The sequence below is a fragment of the Astatotilapia calliptera genome, chromosome 2 (genome assembly GCF_900246225.1).
Source record: "Astatotilapia calliptera chromosome 2, fAstCal1.2, whole genome shotgun sequence".
Taxonomy (NCBI): Eukaryota; Metazoa; Chordata; class Actinopteri; order Cichliformes; family Cichlidae; genus Astatotilapia; species Astatotilapia calliptera.
In genome coordinates, this window is record NC_039303.1 from 29,820,071 (window position 1) to 29,845,892 (window position 25,822).

The following is a 25,822-nucleotide window of genomic DNA, read 5'->3' on the forward strand; positions in this document are numbered from 1 at the left end:
GAGAGGGAGAGAGAGAGAGAGAGAGAGAGCTTCAAGACTGCCTAGATTTAAAATCAGAATTATAATCTTTGTTAGTGTAAATAATGAATTACTTTAACTGCGTACATGCTTGTTAACTCACTGAAATAATCGAGCTTTTCCACTAACGAGATTTTCCCCTTACATTCTAAATACAACAAGTTTTTATTTCCAAACAAAAACGAAACATTCACTATTGCTTAAGATATTCGGCTATGTAGAATGCTGTTAGTAGTCTTTGTCCACATGATGTCGCAGGAGACCATAGACCTGAATGTATTCATGTAGTTAAAACTCCTCCCTGCACGGGAAAAAATGAAATACTCATCGGCCATTGCACACACGCGGAAGGTGCTGTGTCCATGAGAGTAGGAGCTCCTTATATAACTTATCGCTTCGGGTGTACATTTCTCAAATGAGGATTAATGTTCACTTGTGTTCACTTCTTTTTGTGGATCAACAATGTATATTCTACCAAAGGAGGAACACGTCTGGATTCGCATTGTTGTGTTTCTTTGTCTTTGGCACTGGGCTGCTTCGCAGTTAGCCTACTCGATTTCCGAGGAGGTGAACAAAGGCACAGTGGTGGGGAATCTCGCAAAGGATTTAAACATCAATGTACAGGAACTAGAAAACAGGGATCTACGCTTGGTTTCCAGTTACAGTAAGACATATCTTAACGTTAACTTACGGAGTGGGAATCTCTTAGTTGAGGAGCGGATAGACCGAGAGGAGCTTTGTCCACTGACTATAAAATGCTCCTTAAAATTACAAGCTTTTCTAAGCAATCCAATGACTGCACATCGCATAGAGGTTAATATATTAGATGTAAACGACAATTCACCTACATTTCTCGAAAGCAGGTATTACTTAAATATTTCTGAATCATCGTTGACGGGAGAGCGATATCTTCTCCCTGTGGCCGTGGACGCAGACATAGGAAGCAACTCAGTAAAGACCTACAAGCTCAGTCAAAATGAGCATTTCTCACTTGATGTGCAGAGCGGCGGAGAGCACGGTGTGTCTGCTGAGCTGGTGCTGCAAAAAGCTTTGGACCGAGAAAAACAGTCAGTAATCAATCTAATACTGACCGCTGTAGATGGAGGAAAACCTCCAAGAACGGGATCATTACAAATACATGTGAATGTAATCGATGTAAATGATAATATTCCCGCGTTTAGCAAACTGCTTTATAAAGTGCGTGTCAAAGAAAATGCCACTCCCGGAACACTTGTTATCAAGTTAAATGCCACAGATTTAGATGAAGGCATGAACAGTAAAATCTTATATTCCTTCATCAAACGAGGGAATATTGATCCATCAAATATTTTTGATCTCAATTCAGAAACAGGAGAAATCACAGTGAAGGGTGGATTGGATTATGAGGAGACGCCTGCTTATGAAGTCAGAGTACAAGCAACGGACCAGGGCGCCTCTCCTCGTAGTGCACATGCTAAATTACTGATAGAGATAATTGATATGAATGATAATCCCCCACAAATATCAGTGACGTCACTGATAACGCCAGTAAAAGAAGACGCTGAACTGGGGACTATTGTTGCTTTTATTACAGTAAGTGATAAAGATGGAGGGAAGAATGGTGTAACCAGCTGTAAGGTAGTTGGATCTGTTCCGTTTAATCTCAAGTCCAACTACAAAAATGATTATTCTTTAGTTGTAGATGGACCGCTGGACAGAGAAACCACTTCTGTCTATAATGTCACCATTACAGCCACGGATGAAGGAGCTCCACCTCTGTTCAGTAACAAAGTCATTACTGTTCATGTTTCTGATGTTAATGATAATCCACCCCGATTTACGGAGCCTTTTATTAGTGTTTATGTCAAAGAAAACAGTCCAACAGGCTCAGTAATTTATACAGTAAATGCCTTCGATGCTGATCTAGATGTTAATGCAAAGGTGACTTACACACTGTTAGATAGTTCTCTTAAAAACATTCCAGTTTCATCTGTTTTAAATATAAATTCAGAAACTGGAGATATAATCAGCCTGCAGTCTTTTAACTATGAGGAGTTAAAAACGTTCCAGGTTAAAGTTCAGGCCAAAGATTCTGGTGTTCCTCCGCTCAGTAGCAACGTCACTGTCAACGTTTTAATCCTGGATGAAAATGACAATAGTCCCATGATTCTCGCGCCATATTCTGAGCATGGCTCCGTTAACAGTGAGAGCATCCCCTATTCTGCTGAAGCGGGATACTTTGTGGCAAAGATCAGGGCTGTAGACGCAGACTCTGGATACAATGCGCTGCTCTCTTATCACCTGTCTGAGCCCAAAGGAAACAACCTGTTCAGGATCGGAACCAGCACCGGGGAGATCAGGACTAAGAGGAGAATGAGTGACAATGACCTCAAAACTCACCCCTTGGTGGTCTTGGTCTCTGATAACGGAGAACCCTCCCTGTCAGCTACTGTGTCTGTTGATGTGGTGGTGGTTGAAAGCACGGCTGAAATCCAGATTCAGTTCAGACATGTGCCTGTAAAGGAGGACAGCTTCTCGGATTTGAACCTGTACCTGCTGATCGCCATTGTGTCGGTGTCCCTCATCTTTCTGCTCAGCCTCATCACTTTAATAGCAGTCAGATGTCACAGGACAGACGGCACTTTCAGCAGGTACAGCGCCCCCATGATCACCACCCACCCTGACGGGAGCTGGTCTTACTCTAAAGCTACTCAGCAGTATGACGTGTGTTTCAGCTCAGACACGCTCAAGAGTGACGTAGTGGTCTTCCCCGCCCCGTTTCCGCCTGTAGATGGAGAACTGATCAGTATTAACGGAGGAGACACTTTTACAAGAACTCAGACTTTACCTAACAAAGAGAAGGTAGGTAATTTGAACTTAAGCCTTGTAAAACCTCACAGTGCGATCATAAAATTATTATGTCATTTCCGGTTAACAGTTCTTACATATATACAAATTATACAGCTTCAAGTGAACAATCCTAAGAACCAAAACACTAAGACTGACTTCTTCTTTTTGAGTTTGCTTGACAGAACTTTGGAGCATTTTGCTTAAAATGAGTGACATAATCTGTCGAATAGTGTTTAACCCTTTTATTCTTTTACGAGCGATTTTTAAACTTAAATTAGTGCGTCCAAAATCTAGGAGGCGTCAAGACTACCTTTAGTCACTTAAGTAAATAATTCATGTCCCACAGAGGGTGATTGGTGTTGGTACTTGTCACTGCACTAATAGGCTTTTTTAATCTCGTTGACATATTTATACTTTACTGTTTATATAACTTACAGTGGCTGCCATGGTGACTCAAAGTGCAACACAGGGTGTAGTACCAGGTATCTTATTTTTATTCAAGACGAGTATAGAATATCATGAAAAGTCGCTGTCCGTGGTGCTAGAATGTATGGCGCCATATTTTGAATACGTGCATTTTGTGACATCATTAAGTGAGCAAAGGTTTTGTTTTTCTTCTTCTTCTATTTCTTCTTCTTCTTGATTTTAATACATGTGTACGACTGAAAATTAAGCAATAATGGACTTTGAATAAAAGACAATATGTGTGTTGAATTGTTATAACGTCAAACGAGCTCGTTAGCTCACTGAAATACCGATCTTATCTTTTTTATTGACCGGGTTTCACACAACACAATCAAATTTTTAAATATTTTCATGTCCACACTGACACTAAATGTTCACGGTTTCTATGTAGAATGCTGATAGCAGTCTTTCGCCACTTGATGTCGCAGGAGACCATAGACCTAAATTTGTTTGAATTGTTAAAACTCCTCCCTGCACGGGAAGAAAATGAAATCCTCATCGGCCATTGCACACCCGCGGAAGGTGCTGTGACGATGAGAGCAGGAGCTCCTTATATCATTTATCGCTTCGGGTGTACATTTCTCGAATGAGGATTAATGTTCACTTGTGTTCACTTCTTTTTGTGGATCAACAATGTATATTCTACCAAAGGAGGAACACGTCTGGATTCGCATTGTTGTGTTTCTTTGTCTTTGGCACTGGGCTGCTTCGCAGTTAGCCTACTCGATTTCCGAGGAGGTGAACAAAGGCACAGTGGTGGGGAATCTCGCAAAGGATTTAAACATCAATGTACAGGAACTAGAAAACAGGGATCTACGTGTGGTTTCCAGTTACAGTAAGACATATCTTAACGTTAACTTACGGAGTGGGAATCTCTTAGTTGAGGAGCGGATAGACCGAGAGGAGCTTTGTCCACTGACTATAAAATGCTCCTTAAAATTACAAGCTGTTCTAAGCAATCCAATGACTGCACATCGCGTAGAGGTTAATATATTAGATGTAAACGACAATTCACCTGCATTTCTCGAAAACAGGTATTACTTAAATATTTCTGAATCATCGTTGACGGGAGAGCGATATCTTCTCCCTGTGGCCGTAGACGGAGACATAGGAAGCAACTCAGTGAAGACCTACAAGCTCAGTCAAAATGAGCATTTCTCACTTGATGTGCAGAGCGGCGGAGAGCACGGTGTGTCTGCTGAGCTGGTGCTGCAAAAAGCTTTGGACCGAGAAAAACAGTCAGTAATCAATCTAATACTGACCGCTGTAGATGGAGGAAAACCTCCAAGAACGGGATCATTGCAGATACATGTGAATGTAATCGATGTAAATGATAATATTCCCGCGTTTAGCAAACTGCTTTATAAAGTGCGTGTCAAAGAAAATGCCACTCCCGGAACACTTGTTATCAAGTTAAATGCCACAGATTTAGATGAAGGCATGAACAGTAAAATCTTATATTCCTTCATCAAACGAGGGAATATTGATCCATCAAATATTTTTTATCTCAATTCAGAAACAGGAGAAATCACAGTGAAGGGTGGATTGGATTATGAGGAGACGCCTGCTTATGAAGTCAGAGTACAAGCAACGGACCAGGGTCCCGTTCCTCGTAGTGCACATGCTAAATTACTGATTGAGATCGTTGATATGAATGATAATCCCCCACAAATATCAGTGACATCCCTCATGACACCGGTAAAAGAAGACGCAGAGCTGGGGACTATTGTTGCTTTGATTACAGTAAGTGATAAAGATGGAGGGAAGAATGGTGTAACCAGCTGTAAGGTAGTTGGATCTGCTCCGTTTAATCTCAAGTCCAACTACAAAAATGATTATTCTTTAGTTGTAGATGGACCGCTGGACAGAGAAACCACTTCTGTTTATAATGTCACCATTACAGCCACGGATGAAGGAGCTCCACCTCTGTCCAGTAACAAAGTCATTACTGTTCATGTTTCTGACGTTAATGATAACGCACCCAAATTTATGGAGACTGTTATTAATGTGTATGTCAAAGAAAACAGTCCAACAGGCTCAGTAATTTATACATTAAATGCCTTTGATGCTGATCTAGATGTTAATGCAAAGGTGACTTACACGCTGTTAGATAGCTCTCTTAAAAGCATTCCAGTTTCATCTGTTTTAAATATAAATTCAGAAACTGGAGATATAATCAGCCTGCAGTCTTTTAACTATGAGGAGTTAAAAACTTTCCACTTTAAAGTTCAGGCCACAGACTCTGGTGTTCCTCCACTCAGCAGCAATGTGACTGTAAACGTTTTAATCCTGGATGAAAATGACAACAGTCCCACGATTCTCGCGCCATATTCTGAGCATGGCTCCGTTAACAGTGAGAACATCCCCTATTCTGCTGAAGCGGGATACTTTGTGGCAAAGATCAGGGCTGTAGACGCAGACTCTGGATACAATGCGCTGCTCTCTTATCACCTGTCTGAGCCCAAAGGAAACAACTTGTTCAGGATCGGAACCAGCACCGGGGAGATCAGGACTAGGAGGAGAATGAGTGACAATGACCTCAAAACTCACCCCTTGGTGGTCTTGGTCTCTGATAACGGAGAACCCTCCCTGTCAGCTACTGTGTCGATTGATGTGGTGGTGGTTGAAAGCACGGCTGAAATCCAGACTCCGTTCAGACATGTGCCTGTAAAGGAGGACAGCTTCTCAGATTTGAACCTGTATCTGCTGATCGCCATTGTGTCGGTGTCCGTCATCTTTCTGCTCAGCCTCATCACTTTAATAGCAGTCAGATGCCATAGGACAGACGGCACTTTCAGCAGGTACAGCGCCCCCATGATCACCACCCACCCTGACGGGAGCTGGTCTTACTCTAAAGCTACTCAGCAGTATGACGTGTGTTTCAGCTCAGACACACTCAAGAGTGACGTAGTGGTCTTCCCCGCCCCGTTTCCACCTGTAGATGGAGAACTGATCAGTATTAACGAAGGAGACACTTTTACCAGGACTCAGACTTTACCTAACAAAGAGAAGGTAGGACATTTGTACTTGTTTTGTAAAACGTCATAGTGCGATCATAAAATTATAGCTTCTGCAATTTCTTGTGTAGTTGGTGTAGACATACATACACATTCTGCAGCTTTAGTTGAGCATCAGTTAGGCAATAGTACACCAAGTCTTATTCCCAGTCCTTCAGATTTTCAAACAGTTTGAATAACCTTTGTGGCATTATGCTGAAGATGAGTAGGTCACCTTAAGCTGTAGCATCGCTTTTAAGCTTTTTCAGCATTAAAGACAGCGTGTTATTTTATCTTCATCAATTTTTATTTTCGTTTTGAACTTCAATAACAAAACAGAAAACAAACAAATAAACAAAAAATAAAAAATTATCATATTCTTTCTTCACACACCAAACCCCACAGCAACCACTCTCTCATTACTCCTCTGCCCCTCAAGTTACAGAAAGTCAGTTAGTGAAGGGGGACCAAATACAATTATATTGGTACAATTTATCTAATAAATCATAAGTCACTTTTTCGTAAGATGCCAACTTAACCATCGTCATTAGCCACTCCTCATAGTGAGGGGGTTTCTTTTTGTGCCCATGTCTTAACAAGACTCATTTTGCCGTAGTAACAGCCAAGATAATCCTTTTTTTTTTTTTGTATTGCAGGAAAAGTCTCAATCGGAAAGTTCTGTAGTTATACCAAGTATGGACAATTTCGGTGAGATACCAAATCTTTTCAAAACACTGAAAATGACCTCCATTGTGTTTTCCCACCAGTCCTGAAGTGTCAAACAGCTCCAAAGGATATGTAAAATCGAAGCATTTTGACCGTCACATCTCCAGCAATCGTCTGTGGGGGCCAAGTTCCATTTATACAATTGTTGCAGTGTTCAATGCCACTTATGCATTATCTTAAGTTGGATAAATCTACTGCCTATTTCTTTAAACATAGTATTAACGTTATGGAGACATGAGTCCCATTCAACTGAAGATATATCCAATGCCGAGTCCTGGGCCCAATAGCCCTTAACTTTAAGAAGAGGTTCAGCTAACCGACCCTGCAATAAATGATAAAACTTAGAAGTGATACCTTTACCCAAGGATGATCTCGAGAGCAGTACTTCCACAGGACTGCCCACAGGACAACACAAGGGGGTTCCCAGCCACTTCGATAGTGAGCTGTGTATTTGAACATATCTCCACAACTGATTAAGCTGCAAATTATCTCCACAACTTGATCAAAGGTTAAAAAACATTTGGTCCCACAGTCAACCAAAATCTGATAGATGCCTGCCTTACGCCACTGTAGCCAGTCAACCGGTGTCCCTCCAATTAAAATTATTTTATTCCCCCATAAAGTTGCTAAAGGAGATTTAATAAAATCCCAACAACCCGGCTTTTGTAATTTACACCACAATATCTTTGCATTTGCAATTATAGGATGGGTAAGTTTGTGGCTGGTGTCAAACAGTTCCTTTCAAAGAGAAATGCCGCCATTAACTTCCGTCTCTATTTGGGACCAAATGGGTTTGACTGCTGCAGTAGGTAACAAGCTCTAAGTTGTTTCACATTCATCACCCAATAATACCATTTGAAGTTAGGCAGTGAAAATCCTCCTCTCTTTGCACATGCTTGCATTTTCTTAATTCTTTTGTTCTTTTTTTAATGTGACATGGTGCATGTAAATTTACCAGGCTTTAAATGCCTATATGTTTTCTATCACTTCTGTATTTACATAAACGGTTCATTTATTACTGAGTGATAGAGGTTCGTGGCACTATGCTAATATACTACTTTTGACTGCTGAACAACGTTTCAGTGACATTTTGTGATCTACGCTAATTGCCATGGTGACTGAGCCTTAAACGTTGACTTTTTGTAGCAGTTGTCATTTTGTTGTAATGTTGAGTGACTGTGCTTGAATGTGGTGAAAACTCGCTGTCCGTGGTATTAGACGGTACGTTGCCCTGTTTAGGACGTATGGATGTTGTGTTTTCATACACTAAAAAACAAAACATTTTCCTTTCATTCTTTTAAAAAAAATCATATTACTAAGGAATAACTATTTCTGGAATTCGAATCAAAGTAATCATTTACGTTGAATTTTCATAATGTTACAGATGTTCCTTTAGTCACGGAAATAGCGAGTTTTTTTTATCAACCAGATTTCTCGCTTACAATCAAAATATTAATATTTGTTTTATTTCTATACTGAACTTCAATATTCACAATTTTTAACAAGAATTTAGTACTCTTTATTGTGTTTTGTTATCAGTCTATCACCACATGATGTCGCAGGAGACCATAGACCTAAATGTATTCATGTAGTTAAAACTCCTCCCTGCACGGGAAGAAAATGAAATACTCATCGGCCATTGCACACCCGCGGAAGGTGCTGTGACGATGAGAGCAGGACCTCCTTATATCATTTATCGCTTCGGGTGTACATTTCTCAAATGAGGATTAATGTTCACTTGTGTTCACTTCTTTTTGTGGATCAACAATGTATATTCTACCAAAGGAGGAACACGTCTGGATTCGCATTGTTGTGTTTCTTTGTCTTTGGCACTGGGCTGCTTCGCAGTTAGCCTACTCGATTTCCGAGGAGGTGAACAAAGGCACAGTGGTGGGGAATCTCGCAAAGGATTTAAACATCAATGTACAGGAACTAGAAAACAGGGATCTGCGTGTGGTTTCCAGTTACAGTAAGACATATCTTAACGTTAACTTACGGAGTGGGAATCTCTTAGTTGAGGAGCGGATAGACCGAGAGGAGCTTTGTCCACTGACTATAAAATGCTCCTTAAAATTACAAGCTGTTCTAAGCAATCCAATGACTGCACATCGCGTAGAGGTTAATATATTAGATGTAAACGACAATTCACCTGCATTTCTTGAAAGCAGGTATTACTTAAATATTTCTGAATCATCGTTGACGGGAGAGCGATATTTTCTCCCTGTGGCCGTGGACGGAGACATAGGAAGCAACTCAGTGAAGACCTACAAGCTCAGTCAAAATGAGCATTTCTCACTTGATGTGCAGAGCGGCGGAGAGCACGGTGTGTCTGCTGAGCTGGTGCTGCAAAAAGCTTTGGACCGAGAAAAACAGTCAGTAATCAATCTAATACTGACCGCTGTAGATGGAGGAAAACCTCCAAGAACGGGATCATTGCAGATACATGTGAATGTAATCGATGTAAATGATAATATTCCCGCGTTTAGCAAACTGCTTTATAAAGTGCGTGTCAAAGAAAATGCCACTCCCGGAACACTTGTTATCAAGTTAAATGCCACAGATTTAGATGAAGGCATGAACAGTAAAATCTTATATTCCTTCATCAAACGAGGGAATATTGATCCATCAAATATTTTTGATCTCAATTCAGAAACAGGAGAAATCACAGTGAAGGGTGGATTGGATTATGAGGAGACGCCTGCTTATGAAGTCAGAGTACAAGCAACGGACCAGGGCGCCTCTCCTCGTAGTGCACAAGCTAAATTACTGATAGAGATAATTGATATAAATGATAATCCCCCACAAATATCAGTGACGTCACTAATGACACCGGTAAAAGAAGACGCTGAACTGGGGACTATTGTTGCTTTGATTACAGTAAGTGATAAAGATGGAGGGAAAAATGGTGTAACCAGCTGTAAGGTAGTTGGATCTGTTCCGTTTAAACTCAAGTCCAACTACAAAAATGATTATTCTTTAGTTGTAGATGGACCGCTGGACAGAGAAACCACTTCTGTTTATAATGTCACCATTACAGCCACAGACGAAGGAGCTCCACCTCTGTCCAGTAACAAAGTCATTACTGTTCATGTTTCTGATGTTAATGATAACGCACCCAAATTTATGGAGACTGTTATTAATGTGTATGTCAAAGAAAACAGTCCAACAGGCTCAGTAATTTATACAGTAAATGCCTTCGATGCTGATCTAGATGTTAATGCAAAGGTGACTTACACACTGTTAGATAGCTCTCTTAAAAGCATTCCAGTTTCATCTATTTTAAATATAAACTCAGAGACTGGAGATATAATCAGCCTGCAGTCTTTTAATTATGAGGAGTTAAAAACTTTCCACTTTAAAGTTCAGGCCACAGACTCTGGTGTTCCTCCGCTCAGCAGCAATGTGACTGTAAACGTTTTAATCCTGGATGAAAATGATAATAATCCAACAATGCTTGCTCCATATTCAGAGCACGACGCCGTTAATATTGAGAACATCCCCTATTCTGCTGAAGCGGGATACTTTGTGGCAAAGATCAGGGCTGTAGACGCAGACTCTGGATACAATGCGCTGCTTTCTTATCACCTCTCTGAGCCCAATGGAAACAACCTGTTCAGGATCGGAACCAGCACCGGGGAGATCAGGACTAAAAGGAGAATGAGTGACAATGACCTCAAAACTCACCCCTTGGTGGTCTTGGTCTCTGATAACGGAGAACCCTCCCTGTCAGCTACTGTGTCTATTGATGTGGTGGTGGTTGAAAGCACGGCTGAAATCCAGACTCAGTTCAGACATGTGCCTGTAAAGGAGGACAGCTTCTCGGATTTGAACCTGTACCTGCTGATCGCCATTGTGTCGGTGTCCGTCATCTTTCTGCTCAGCCTCATCACTTTAATAGCAGTCAGATGCCACAGGACAGACGGCACTTTCAGCAGGTACAGCGCCCCCATGATCACCACCCACCCTGACGGGAGCTGGTCTTACTCTAAAGCTACTCAGCAGTATGACGTGTGTTTCAGCTCAGACACACTCAAGAGTGACGTAGTGGTTTTCCCTGCCCCGTTTCCGCCTGTAGATGGAGAACTGATCAGTATTAACGGAGGAGACACTTTTACCAGGACTCAGACTTTACCTAACAAAGAGAAGGTAGGACATTTGTACTTGTTTTGTAAAACGTCATAGTGCGATCATAAAATTATAGCTTCTGCAATTTCTTGTGTAGTTGGTGTAGACATACATACACATTCTGCAGCTTTAGTTGAGCATCAGTTAGGCAATAGTACACCAAGTCTTATTCCCAGTCCTTCAGACTTCCAAACAGCTTGAATAACCTTTGTGGCATTATGCTGACGATGAGTAGGTCACCTTAAGCTGTAGCATCGCTTTTAAGCTTTTTCAGCATTAAAGACAGCGTCTTATTTTTTTTTAGTTTTGGGTTGTTTGGGGGGGGGGGGGGGTATTTTCTGTTTATTTTTATCTTCAACAATTTTTATTTTCGTTTTGAACTTTAATAACAAAACAGAAAACAAACAAATAAACAAAAAATAAAAATCATCATATTCTTTCTTCACACACCAAACCCCACAGCAACCACTCTCTCATTACTCCTCTGCCCCTCAAGTTACAGAAAGTCAGTTAGTGAAGGGGGACCAAATACAATTATATTGGTACAATTTATCTAATAAATCATAAGTCACTTTTTCGTAAGATGCCAACTTAACCATCGTCATTAGCCACTCCTCATAGTGAGGGGGTTTCTTTTTCCGCCCATGTCTTAACAAGACCCGTTTTGCCGTATTAAGAGCCAAGATAATCCTTTTTTTTTTTGTATTGCAGCAAAAGTCTCAATCGGAAAGTTCTGTAGTTATACCAAGTATGGACAATTTCGGTGAGATACCAAATCTTTTCAAAACACTGAAAATGACCTCCATTGTGTTTTCCCACCAGTCCTGAAGTGTCAAACAGCTCCAAAGGATATGTAAAATCGAAGCATTTAGACCGTCACATCTCCAGCAATCGTCTGTGGGGGGCCAAGTTCCATTTATACAATTGTTGCAGTGTTCAATGTCACTTATGGATTATCTTAAGTTGGATAAATCTACTGCCTATTTCTTTAAACATAGTATTAACGTTATGGAGACATGAGTCCCATTCAACTGAAGATATATCCAATGCCAAGTCCTGGGCCCAATAGCCCTTAACTTTAAGAAGAGGTTCAGCTAACCGACCCTGCAATAAATGATAAAACTTAGAAGTGATACCTTTACCCAAGGATGATCTCGAGAGCAGTACTTCCACAGGACTGCCCACAAGACAACACAAGGGGGTTCCCAGCCACTTCGATAGTGAGCTGTGTATTTGAACATATCTCCACAACTGATTAAGCTGCAAATTATCTCCACAACTTGATCAAAGATTAAAAAACATTTGGTCCCACAGTCAACCAAAATCTGATAGATGCCTGCCTTACTCCACTGTAGCCAGTCAACTGGTGTCCCTCCAATTAAAATTATTTTATTCCCCCATAAAGTTGCAACAACCCGGCTTTTGTAATTTACACCACAATATCTTTGCATTTGCAATTATAGGATGGGTAAGTTTGTGGCTGGTGTCAAACAGCTCCTTTGAAGGAGAAATACCGCCATTAACTTCCGTCTCTATTTGGGACCAAATGGGTTTGACTGCTGCAGTAGGTAACAAGCTCTAAGTTGTTTCACATTCATCACCCAATAATACCATTTGAAGTTAGGCAGTGAAAATCCTCCTCTCTTTGCACATGCTTGCATTTTCTTAATTCTTTTGTTCTTTTTTTAATGTGACATGGTGCATGTAAATTTACCAGGCTTTAAATGCCTATATGTTTTCTATCACTTCTGTATTTACATAAACGGTTCATTTATTACTGAGTGATAGAGGTTCGTGGCACTATGCTAATATGCTACTTTTGACTGCTGAATAACGTTTCAGTGACATTTTATGATCTACGCTGATTGCCATGGTGACTGAGCCTTAAACGTTGACTTTTTGTAGCAGTTGTCATTTTGTTGTAATGTTCAGTGACTGTGCTTGAATGTGGTGAAAACTCGCTGTCCGTGGTGTTAGACGGTACGTTGCCTGTTTAGGACGTATGGATGTTGTGTTTTCATACACTAAAAGACAAAACATTTTCCTTTCATTCTTTTAAAAAAATCATATTAATACAGAATAACTATTTCTGGAATTCGAATCAAAGTAATCATTTACGTTGAATTTTCATAATGTTACAGATGTTCCTTTAGTCACGGAAATAGCGAGTTTTTTTTATCAACCAGATTTCTCGCTTACAATCGAAATAATATATGTTTTATTTCTATACTGAACTTCAATATTCACAATTTTTAACAGGAATTTAGTACTCTTTATTGTGTTTTGTTATCAGTCTATCACCACATGATGTCGCAGGAGACCATAGACCTAAATGTATTTGTGTAGTTAAAACTCCTCCCTGCACGGGAAAAAATGAAATACTCATCGGCCATTGCACACCCGCGGAAGGTGCTGTGACGATGAGAGCAGGACCTCCTTATGTCATTTATCGCTTCGGGTGTATCTCGAATGAGGATTAATGTCCACTTGTGTTCACTTCTTTTTGTGGATCAACAATGTATATTCTACCAAAGGAGGAACACGTCTGGATTCGCATTGTTGTGTTTCTTTGTCTTTGGCACTGGGCTGCTTCGCAGTTAGCCTACTCGATTTCCGAGGAGGTGAACAAAGGCACAGTGGTGGGGAATCTCGCAAAGGATTTAAACATCAATGTACAGGAACTAGAAAACAGGGATCTACGTGTGGTTTCCAGTTACAGTAAGACATATCTTAACGTTAACTTACGGAGTGGGAATCTCTTAGTTGAGGAGCGGATAGACCGAGAGGAGCTTTGTCCACTGACTATAAAATGCTCCTTAAAATTACAAGCTTTTCTAAGCAATCCAATGACTGCACATCGCGTAGAGGTTAATATATTAGATGTAAACGACAATTCACCTGCATTTCTTGAAAGCAGGTATTACTTAAATATTTCTGAATCATCGTTAACGGGAGAGCGATATTTTCTCCCTGTGGCCGTGGATGCAGACATAGGAAGCAACTCAGTGAAGACCTACAAGCTCAGTCAAAATGAGCATTTCTCACTTGATGTGCAGAGCGGCGGAGAGCACGGTGTGTCTGCTGAGCTGGTGCTGCAAAAAGCTTTGGACCGAGAAAAACAGTCAGTAATCAATCTAATACTGACCGCTGTAGATGGAGGAAAACCTCCAAGAACGGGATCGTTACAAATACATGTGAATGTAATCGATGTAAATGATAATATTCCCGCGTTTAGCAAACTGCTTTATAAAGTGCGTGTCAAAGAAAATGTCACTCCCGGAACACTTGTTATCAAGTTAAATGCCACAGATTTAGATGAAGGCATGAACAGTAAAATCTTATATTCCTTCATCAAACGAGGGAATATTGATCCATCAAATATTTTTGATCTCAATTCAGAAACAGGAGAAATCACAGTGAAGGGTGGATTGGATTATGAGGAGACGCCTGCTTATGAAGTCAGAGTACAAGCAACGGACCAGGGTCCCGTTCCTCGTAGTGCACAAGCTAAATTACTGATAGAGATAATTGATATGAATGATAATCCCCCACAAATATCAGTGACGTCACTAATGACACCGGTAAAAGAAGACGCTGAACTGGGGACTATTGTTGCTTTTATTACAGTAAGTGATAAAGATGGAGGGAAGAATGGTGTAACCAGCTGTAAGGTAGTTGGATCTGTTCCGTTTAATCTCAAGTCCAACTACAAAAATGATTATTCTTTAGTTGTAGATGGACCGCTGGACAGAGAAACCACTTCTGTTTATAATGTCACCATTACAGCCACAGATGAAGGAGCTCCACCTCTGTCCAGTAACAAAGTCATTACTGTTCATGTTTCTGATGTTAATGATAATCCACCCCGATTTACGGAGCCTGTTATTAATGTGTATGTCAAAGAAAACAGTCCAACGGGCTCAGTAATTTATACAGTAAATGCCTTCGATGCTGATCTAGATGTTAATGCAAAGGTGACTTACACACTGTTAGATAGTTCTCTTAAAAACATTCCAGTTTCATCTATTTTAAATATAAACTCCGAGACAGGAGATATAGTCAGCATGCAGTCTTTTAATTATGAGGAGTTAAAAACTTTCCACTTTAAAGTTCAGGCCACAGACTCTGGTGTTCCTCCGCTCAGCAGCAACGTCACTGTAAACGTTTTAATCTTGGATGAAAATGATAATAATCCAACAATTCTTGCTCCATATTCTGAGCACGATGCCGTTAATAGTGAGAACATCCCCTATTCTGCTGAAGCGGGATACTTTGTGGCAAAGATCAGGGCTGTAGACGCAGACTCTGGATACAATGCGCTGCTTTCTTATCACCTGTCTGAGCCCAAAGGAAACAACCTGTTCAGGATCGGAACCAGCACCGGGGAAATCAGGACTAAGAGGAGAATGAGTGACAATGACCTCAAAACTCACCCCTTGGTGGTCTTGGTCTCTGATAACGGAGAACCCTCCCTGTCAGCTACTGTGTCTATTGATGTGGTGGTGGTTGAAAGCACGGCTGAAATCCAGACTCAGTTCAGACATGTGCCTGTAAAGGAGGACAGCTTCTCGGATTTGAACCTGTACCTGCTGATTGCCATTGTGTCGGTGTCCGTCATCTTGATGCTCAGCCTCATCACTTTAATAGCAGTCAGATGCCATAGGACAGACGGCACTTTCAGCAGGTACAGCGCCCCCATGATCACCACCCACCCTGACGGGAGCTGGTCTTACTCTAAAGCTACTCAGCAGTATGACGTGTGTTTCAGCTCAGACACGCTCAAGAGTGACGTAGTGGTTTTCCCCGCCCCGTTTCCACCTGTAGATGGAGAACTGATCAGTATTAACGAAGGAGACACTTTTACAAGAACTCAGACATTACCCAACAAAGAGAAGGTGAGTTGATTTTAGTCTTTTAGTCCATACTACAGATTTTCACACAAACAAATGGACACATTCCTTGTCTAATTTCCTTTTAAAACGTCCTATCTGTAGTATGTGTAAAATTAGTCTCTATTCTTGAACTTCTATTCTATTCTTGAAAAAATGAACTGTCAGAAATTACAATGGTAACTAAAGATTCCTAACTAAAAACTAAAAAAGTTTCCTGGATGACAATACCCTAGTTTCTTTTTTTTTTTGTTAACGAAAACTGACATAAATCAACCAGAGCTCCGTCTTGGGTTTTTAAGCAGTGTAACAGTTAAACTTGCTTGATGTTAAGATTTTTCTTTTGTTTTATTCTATGTACAATAATCTCGCCCTGTTTTATTTAGTGAAATTGGAGGAATTAATGGTAATTCTTCACATTTCTTCTATATCTTAACAGAGTTATTCATTATGTGTTGTCAGCCTGTTTAAAGGGTCTCTTTGGTCAGTAAAACTGCATCTGATAATAAAACATACTGGTTGTGCTCCTCTATTTTTAAACCATAGTCATATCTAATTTGTAACGCATGGGGTCGGTATTGACCACATGTTTAAGAAAGCTGGGATTTTTCAGTCTCCTCCTTTACGTATGAAGCGTCAGCAGGGTGGCAGTGCTTTGTGCGAAGGACAGGAATGGCGATAAAAAGCAGAAAACCAGAGAGGATAAATTTTTACACGTTGGCTGGTTCTTTGGTGTTTTGTAGATGAAAATAATTTGAATTGCGTCTCCGTCTTTGAAAACAGCGATGGGAAGTATAAGGAATAATGAAATTCTGTGTTTGCCGATCGTCCTGCTTTTATCTGGCTGGTCTGTGGCTCAGATATCGTACTCTGTTTCTGAAGAGGTGGACAAAGGGACTGTGACTGGAAACCTCGCAAAGGATTTAAACGTCAATGTTCGAGACCTGCAAACGAGGAATCTAAATGTTGTGTCTGGATACAGTAAGAGATATTTCGAGGCTAATTTTAAAACAGGGGATCTTTATGTTAATGAGAGAATAGACCGCGAGGAGCTCTGTCCAAACGTGATAAAATGCACACTAAACTTGGAGGTTATACTGAGCAATCCTATGGTGCTCCGACGCATCGAAGTCACGATTGCTGATTTAAATGACAACGCGCCGGCCTTCGTAGAGAAATCATTTTCACTGAACATTTCTGAATCTTCACCCGCGGGCGAGCATTTCTTGCTTCCGCTGGCTCTTGATGCAGACACAGGCAGTAATTCGGTAAAGACTTACAGGCTGAGTGCAAATGAATACTTCTCTCTAGATATACAAGGAGGCGGAGAACACACTGCATCCGCTGAACTAGTGCAGCAGAAGGCTTTGGATCGAGAGAAACAAGCCGTCGTTAAACTAACACTGACCGCTGTAGATGGAGGCAAACCTCCTAACACCGGAAGCGTACAAATTATAGTCCATGTTCTGGATGCAAATGACAACACACCAATGTTTAGCAAAACACTTTATAAAGCACGTGTAAATGAAAATGCTCCAGCCGGATCATTAGTAATTCAACTCAATGCCACAGACTTAGACGAAGGGGACAACGGGAGAGTAATTTACACTTTTGTCAAACGTGCAAACTTCGATCCAGCTGATTTGTTTTTTATAAATGCCGAAACTGGTGAAATCACAGTTAAGGGTCATTTGGATTATGAAGCACAGTCAGCATATGATATTCATGTGCAAGCAACAGACAGAGGTCCGTCACCTCGAAGAGCAAATGGGAAGCTATTGGTTGAGATAGTTGATGTAAATGACAATGCCCCAGAAATTGTGGTGACGTCACTCATGAACCCTGTCAGAGAAGATACTGCAATAGGAAGCGTTGTCGCTTTGGTGACAGTGACTGATAAAGATGGAGGGAAAAACGGTCAGACTCGCGGTAAACTTGCTGGTTCCACACCTTTTAAGTTGATTTCAAATTACAAAAACTATTACTCTTTAGTTGTAGACAGAACTCTTGATAGAGAGCAGCGGCCTGTTTACAACGTCACAATTATAGCTAACGATGAAGGTACCCCGTCTTTATCGGCCTCCAGTGTTGTTAATGTTGATATTTCTGATGTCAATGATAATGCGCCTGGTTTCGCTGAACCTGCAATTAATATTTATGTAAAAGAAAATAGACCAGTTGGTGCTCGGCTCTATACTATCAATGCAGTCGATCCCGACATAAATGAAAACGCTAAAGTAACGTATTCGCTAGAAGGCGATTCAAACAGTATCCCAGTAAATTTATTTGTAAGCATCAATTCAGAAACAGGAGATTTAATCAGCCTGCAGTCTTTTAACTATGAGGAGTTAAAAACTTTCCACTTTAAAGTTCAGGCCACAGACTCTGGTGTTCCTCCACTCAGCAGCAACGTGACTGTCAACGTTTTTATCCTGGATGAAAATGATAATAATCCAACAATTCTCGCTCCTTACTCTGAGCATGGCTCCGTTAACAGTGAGAACATCCCCTATTCTGCTGAAGCGGGATACTTTGTGGCAAAGATCAGGGCTGTAGACGCAGACTCTGGATACAATGCGCTGCTTTCTTATCACCTCTCTGAGCCCAAAGGAAACAACCTGTTCAGGATCGGAACCAGCACCGGGGAGATCAGGACTAAGAGGAGAATGAGTGACAATGACCTTAAAACTCACCCCTTGGTGGTCTTGGTCTCTGATAACGGAGAACCCTCCCTGTCAGCTACTGTGTCTATTGATGTGGTGGTGGTTGAAAGCACGGCTGAAATCCAGACTCAGTTCAGACATGTGCCTGTAAAGGAGGACAGCTTCTCGGATTTGAACCTGTACCTGCTGATCGCCATTGTGTCGGTGTCCGTCATCTTTCTGCTCAGCCTCATCACTTTAATAGCAGTCAGATGCCACAGGACAGACGGCACTTTCAGCAGGTACAGCGCCCCCATGATCACCACCCACCCTGACGGGAGCTGGTCTTACTCTAAAGCTACTCAGCAGTATGACGTGTGTTTCAGCTCAGACACACTCAAGAGTGACGTAGTGGTCTTCCCCGCCCCGTTTCCACCTGTAGATGGAGAACTGATCAGTATTAACGGAGGAGACACTTTTACCAGAACTCAAACTTTACCTACCAAAGAGAAGGTGAGTTCACCATAACCTTAGACTGGGTTTGGTCTTTGATTTAATCGTAATACGGCAAATTTATTTGTATAGCACTTTTTAGCACACAGCTTATGAAACGGTTACTGAATGGTACTTAAAGCCAGGATTGAGTCGAGCTCCTAAATGACTTAGTACTGAGTACGCTGTCTATGGTGCTGAACTGACCATCGACCATCATTTCTTTGCCAACCGTTTGTTATTGTTTGTTATAAAAAGTTGAACAATATGTTGTGAATTTTACATTCATATTTTCTACTGCTTTGTCTACTTTTACAAAATATACCGTTTCAAAGATCCAATTACGACACATGTACTAATATTTCTTATGCTTGGTAAATATCATACATATCTGGACCAAACAAACAGTTGGTGTCGCTCGAGGCCATAAATTTATTTATGGGTCAGGGTTTTGTTTTTTTTGTTGGGTTTTTTTTCCCCCAGACTCCTCCTCTCCCTGCGAGTCTGCCGTAGTCCACTAGTGCTTTGTCAAAAACAGAAAAATTGCCACAAGACGGAAACGGCTTTCTCTGTTAGTCACCTCTGAAGTGGATATGTTCCGAAATTATTATTTCGTTCATTGTGTGGCAGCGACGAGGCGTGGAGGACAAAGACTCACAATGTGGATAAAAATCATAGCTTTGCTCTGTTTGTGTGACGCGTCTGCAGCGCAGCTCTCGTTCTCCGTTGCCGAGGAGGTTGACAAAGGAACGGTGGTTGGAAATATCGCAAAGGATTTACACATTAACGTTAACGAGCTGGAAAAACGGGACTTACGAATTGTATCTGGGAACTCAAATAAACATTTTGACGTGGATTTAAAAACTGGTGCTCTGTATGTTTGCAATAGGATTGATCGTGAAGAGCTCTGTCCAAATACTGCGAAATGTTCCCTGAGCGTAGAAGCAATTCTGAACAACCCGATGCATCTGCATCGCATAGAGGTGCAGGTTACTGATATTAACGATAATGCTCCATCCTTTATTGAAAATGAAAAAATTTTAAATATTTCAGAGTCTTCTTCCACTGGGGAGCGATATCTGCTCCCAGTGGCAAACGATGCAGACACGGGCAGCAACTCGGTAAAAAGCTACAAGCTTGGTCCAAATGAATATTTCTCATTGGACGTGCAGAGCGGCGGACAGCACAGTGAGTCTGCTGAATTAGTACTGCAAAAATCTTTAGACAGAGAGAAAAAATCTGTTATTCACCTTGTTTTAACAGCTCTGGACGGAGGAAAACCTCCCCGATCTGGAACATTAAGGATAGTTGTGCATGTTATGGATATAAATGATAATTCTCCAGTATTTAGTCAGCCTCTGTATAAGGCCCAGGTAACTGAAAATACCCAGTTTCAGACCTCTATAGTCACTGTAAGTGCCACAGATTTAGATGAGGGAATAAACAGTGAAATACTGTATTCGTTTATTAAAAGGGGAAATTTCAAACCAGAAGCTTTATTCTCAATAAACCCAGGCACGGGGGAAATAACTGTAGTAGGAGAAGTAGACTATGAAGAGAATACAGCATATGATATTCGTATACAGGCAAGAGATAAAGGTACGCCATCACGAAGTACGCATGGTAAATTGTTAGTGGAAGTAATTGATGTGAATGACAATACGCCTGAAATCACTGTAACTTCTCTTATGAGCCCAGTTAAAGAAGATGCAGAGATAGGTACAGTTGTGGCTTTGGTGACTGTAACAGACAAAGATGGGGGCAGTAATGGACTCACCAGTGCTAAACTTCTTGGGGTGGTGCCTTTTAAACTCAAGGTAAATTACAAAAATTATTATTCATTAACAGTTGATGGGCCTCTAGACAGAGAGAGTATTTCTCAATATAATGTAACCATGATAGCCACTGATGAAGGCACTCCACCTCTTTCTAGTACTAGTGTTATTCCTGTTCACATTTCTGATGTGAATGACAATGCCCCTTTATTCTCAGAACCTGTTGTTAATGTATATGTAAAAGAGAATAGTGCAGTGGGAGCTATTATATCAACAATTACTGCCGTCGACCCTGATTTAGTGGAAAATGCTAAAGTGACATATTCCCTGCTCAGTGACTTTTCAAAAAGTATTCCAATAACCTCTGTTGTAAATATAAACTCAGAGACTGGAGATATTATCAGCCTGCAGTCTTTTAACTACGAGGAGTTAAAAAGTTTCAACTTTAAAGTTCAGGCCACAGACTCTGGTGTTCCTCCACTCAGCAGCAACGTAACTGTCAACGTTTTAATCCTGGATGAAAATGACAACAGTCCCATGATTCTCGCGCCATATTCTGAGCACGGCTCCGTTAACAGTGAGAACATCCCCTATTCTGCTGAAGCGGCATACTTTGTGGCAAAAATCAGGGCTGTAGACGCAGACTCTGGATACAATGCGCTGCTTTCTTATCACCTGTCTGAGCCCAAAGGAAACAACCTGTTCAGGATCGGAACCAGCACCGGGGAGATCAGGACTAAGAGGAGAATGAGTGACAATGACCTCAAAACTCACCCCTTGGTGGTCTTGGTCTCTGATAACGGAGAACCCTCCCTGTCAGCTACTGTGTCTATTGATGTGGTGGTGGTTGAAAGCACGGCTGAAATCCAGACTCAGTTCAGACATGTGCCTGTAAAGGAGGATAGCTTCTCGGATTTGAACCTGTATCTGCTGATCGCCATTGTGTCGGTGTCCGTCATCTTTCTGCTCAGCCTCATCACTTTAATAGCAGTCAGATGCCATAGGACAGACGGCACTTTCAGCAGGTACAGCGCCCCCATGATCACCACCCACCCTGACGGGAGCTGGTCTTACTCTAAAGCTACTCAGCAGTATGACGTGTGTTTCAGCTCAGACACGCTCAAGAGTGACGTAGTGGTCTTCCCCGCCCCGTTTCCACCTGTAGATGGAGAACTGATCAGTATTAACGAAGGAGACACTTTTACAAGAACTCAAACATTACCTAACAAAGAGAAGGTAAGAATGTTGACACATTCAGTGCACAAAGGTGAATGATTTTTTTCCCTCCCAAATTATCCTGTATCAGCTTTTTACTTAGAAAAAAAATCTTGCAACACATATTAACTTCAGGTAGGTAGGTAGGTAGGTAGGTAGGTAGGTAGGTAGGTAGGTAGGTAGGTAGGTAGGTAGGTAGGTAGATAGATAGATAGATAGATAGATAGATAGATAGATAGATAGATAGATAGATAGATAGATAGATAGATAGATAGATAGATAGATAGATAGATAGATAGATATCTGTCTTTTTAGCAGGTGGTAAATCAAAATGTTATTCCAAATAAAACCCTCAATGCGTTCAGCATCTCTTTTTATGCTGTTTTTTTTTTTATTGTTTATGATTACCACAAGATGTCGCCAACAGCTCATGGCGATTAAAAAGGGGGGGGGGGGGGGGGGGTCTGTTCGACGCTCCTCCCTTTACAGTGGGTTTGTAATTCTTTCTTTGTCACAGCAGTAGCAGAAAATCCTCCCTGTATTTAAGGGCAATAGACTGGACGTACTCTTATCGCGCAATGTTACCGTCTGCGTGATTTTTTGTCTAATTAACTTGGTTAGTAGGATATGACGAAAATGCTACAAGGGACTATTTTCCGGAACTGGATTTATTATTTGTCCCCTGTATTTTACATATGGAGTGAAGCGGCGGCACAGATTGTGTATACTATTACGGAGGAGTCGAGCCCGGGTACCAGTGTGGGAAATTTGGCAAAGGATTTACATCTAGATGTTAATGAACTGGAAGCCAGAGGTTTTCAAATTTCAGGACCTAATACGAGGTATTTCCAAGTAAACGTTAAGACGGGAGTACTGTTGGTGAAAGACAGAATAGACCGAGAGGAGCTATGTTCTCGAAATGTGAAGTGCTCACTGGAAGTAGAAGCCATTGTGAGCTCCCCGCTGAATCTATATCGATTCGAGGTTAAAATTTTGGATGTAAACGACAATGCGCCCTTGTTTCGGATACCGGAGGTTGTTTTGAACGTCTCCGAGTCAGCGTTTCCTGGTGAAAAATTCGCTCTCCCAAAGGCATTTGATGCAGATGTCGGAAGTTATTCAGTGAAGAGCTACAAGCTGAGCCAAAATGAGCATTTCACACTGGATGTGCAGAATGTTGGAGAGCCCACTATGTCTGCTGAAATGGCACTGCATAAAACCTTAGACCGCGAGAAACAGGCTGTTATCAAATTAACACTGACGGCTACAGACGGAGGAAAACCTCCTAAATCAGGCACGTTATACATCACCGTTAATGTGCAAGACGTCAATGACAATATTCCAGAATTTGACAAACCCCTGTACAAAGCCACAGTGGTCGAGAACACGCCGCGCGGTGCAAGCGTAATTTCCGTGCATGCTCGAGATTTAGATGAGGGTCTTAATGGAGAAATACAATATTCTTTTATTAACCAAGACAATGATAACGATGTCGACAAATTTGCCATTAATCCCATAACAGGGGAGATCACAGTAAATGGGGAGCTGGACCACGAAAAACACAGTGCAGTTGAAATTCGAGTCCAAGTGAAAGACAAAGGGCAAAACCCAAGAGCATCTCATTGTAAAGTTCTCATTGAAATCACAGATGTTAATGATAATCCACCAGAAATTACAGTTACATCTTTAGCCAACATGGTGAGGGAGGATGCACCCCTAGACACAATGGTTGGGCTTTTAACGGTGAAGGACTATGACGCAGACAAAAATGGCATCGTTCAGGTTAGAGTACTTGATTCTGTGCCCTTTAAAATTAAGAACACATATAAGAATCATTACTCTTTAGTCGTAGACGGAACTCTAGACAGAGAACGGGCTTCTCAGTATAATTTAACAATAATGGCGACAGATGAAGGGCTACCGCCTCTTTCCAGCACGAGCGTGATTACGGTTCACGTTTCTGACGTTAATGATAACGCACCGCGTTTTGCAGATCCTGTGATAAACATTTTCGTAAAAGAAAACGGTCCAGTCGGCGCTGTTATTTATAGCATGAGTGCAGATGATCCTGATGTTGACGAAAATGCAAAAGTAACATTTCAAGTCATACATAATAACAAACCCAATGTTATAGGGTCAGTTATTAACGTGAACTCTGAGACTGGAGATATAATCAGCCTGCAGTCGTTTAACTACGAGGAGTTAAAAACTTTCAACTTTAAAGTTCAGGCCACAGACTCTGGTGTTCCCCCACTCAGCAGCAACGTCACTGTAAACGTTTTAATCTTGGATGAAAATGACAATAATCCAACAATCCTCGCGCCATATTCTGAGCATGGCTCCGTTAACAGTGAGAACATCCCCTATTCTGCTGAAGCGGGATACTTTGTGGCAAAAATCAGGGCTGTAGACGCAGACTCTGGATACAATGCGCTGCTTTCTTATCACCTGTCTGAGCCCAAAGGAAACAACTTGTTCAGGATCGGAACCAGCACCGGGGAGATCAGGACTAAGAGGAGATTGAGTGACAATGACCTCAAAACTCACCCCTTGGTGGTCTTGGTCTCTGATAACGGAGAACCCTCCCTGTCAGCTACTGTGTCTATTGATGTGGTGGTGGTTGAAAGCACGGCTGAAATCCAGACTCAGTTCAGACATGTGCCTGTAAAGGAGGACAGCTTCTCGGATTTGAACCTGTATCTGCTGATCGCCATTGTGTCGGTGTCCGTCATCTTTCTGCTCAGCCTCATCACTTTAATAGCAGTCAGATGCCACAGGACAGACGGCACTTTCAGCAGGTACAGCGCCCCCATGATCACCACCCACCCTGACGGGAGCTGGTCTTACTCTAAAGCTACTCAGCAGTATGACGTGTGTTTCAGCTCAGACACACTCAAGAGTGACGTAGTGGTTTTCCCCGCCCCGTTTCCACCTGTAGATGGAGAACTGATCAGTATTAACGGAGGAGACACTTTTACAAGAACTCAAACTTTACCTAACAAAGAGAAGGTAAGATATAAAATCGAGTATTAAAATCGCTTACTGCTCTATCTGAAGGCGTTTGGTATGAGACATTATTATGAGCACTGTCCTTGGTGCTGAAATCATGGGCGCCCGTTAGAACTCTTTTGCAATATTTACTGCATCACCCTACGCTGGGGTACATAGCCATTTAAAACATTAGAAATTTAAAAAAAAAATTATTATATTGGTTAATACAAAGACCATAAATAGACTAATAGAGTAAATTAAGCAGTTAGACTACATTGCATTGCAGAAGGAATTCGTTTAAAAGCTCACGAGAGCCGAAGAAGTCTAACGTGGATACAGGAAGTTTTACTGTTGGTGTTGTGTGGAATCTCAGCACAACAATAACATTCAGTGTACTCACTCCATTCTTAATGCAGTGCTCCGACTCGGTACGAAGGGAGCGTTCACTGACCATATACATTTTAATACTGGTTTTGCCACAGTTTTTAGGGGTTTCACGAGAAATTACGGGATCAGGATCTAGCAGGACCTTATCCATAACAAAACACGTGAACAATGATATCATAGTCTCCGCTACCGACGTGGGCTTTTACTAAATCGGTTGCTAGCACCCATGTTACGAAAAACTAGCCAGAAGAACAATAGTAACAATATTCACA

General features: G+C 41.4%; 1 protein-coding gene across 31 annotated transcripts in view; it reads left to right on the top strand.

The window, feature by feature from the left end:
* Positions 1-25,822, top strand: part of LOC113037086 (protocadherin alpha-C2-like) — a 208,589-nt gene that overhangs the window by 152,422 nt on the left and 30,345 nt on the right. The window contains exons 1-2 of one of the 31 annotated variants that reach the window (XM_026194032.1): positions 2,866-6,324; positions 6,965-8,278. The exons of 23 other annotated variants lie outside the window; for them this stretch is intronic. In XM_026194032.1, coding sequence (XP_026049817.1) covers positions 3,946-6,324; positions 6,965-7,081 — 2,496 coding nt within the window. In that variant the 5' untranslated portion in view covers positions 2,866-3,945 and the 3' untranslated portion in view covers positions 7,082-8,278. 7 more of the 31 variants (XM_026193880.1, XM_026193873.1, XM_026193847.1 and 4 more) reach the window with 7 other exon arrangements.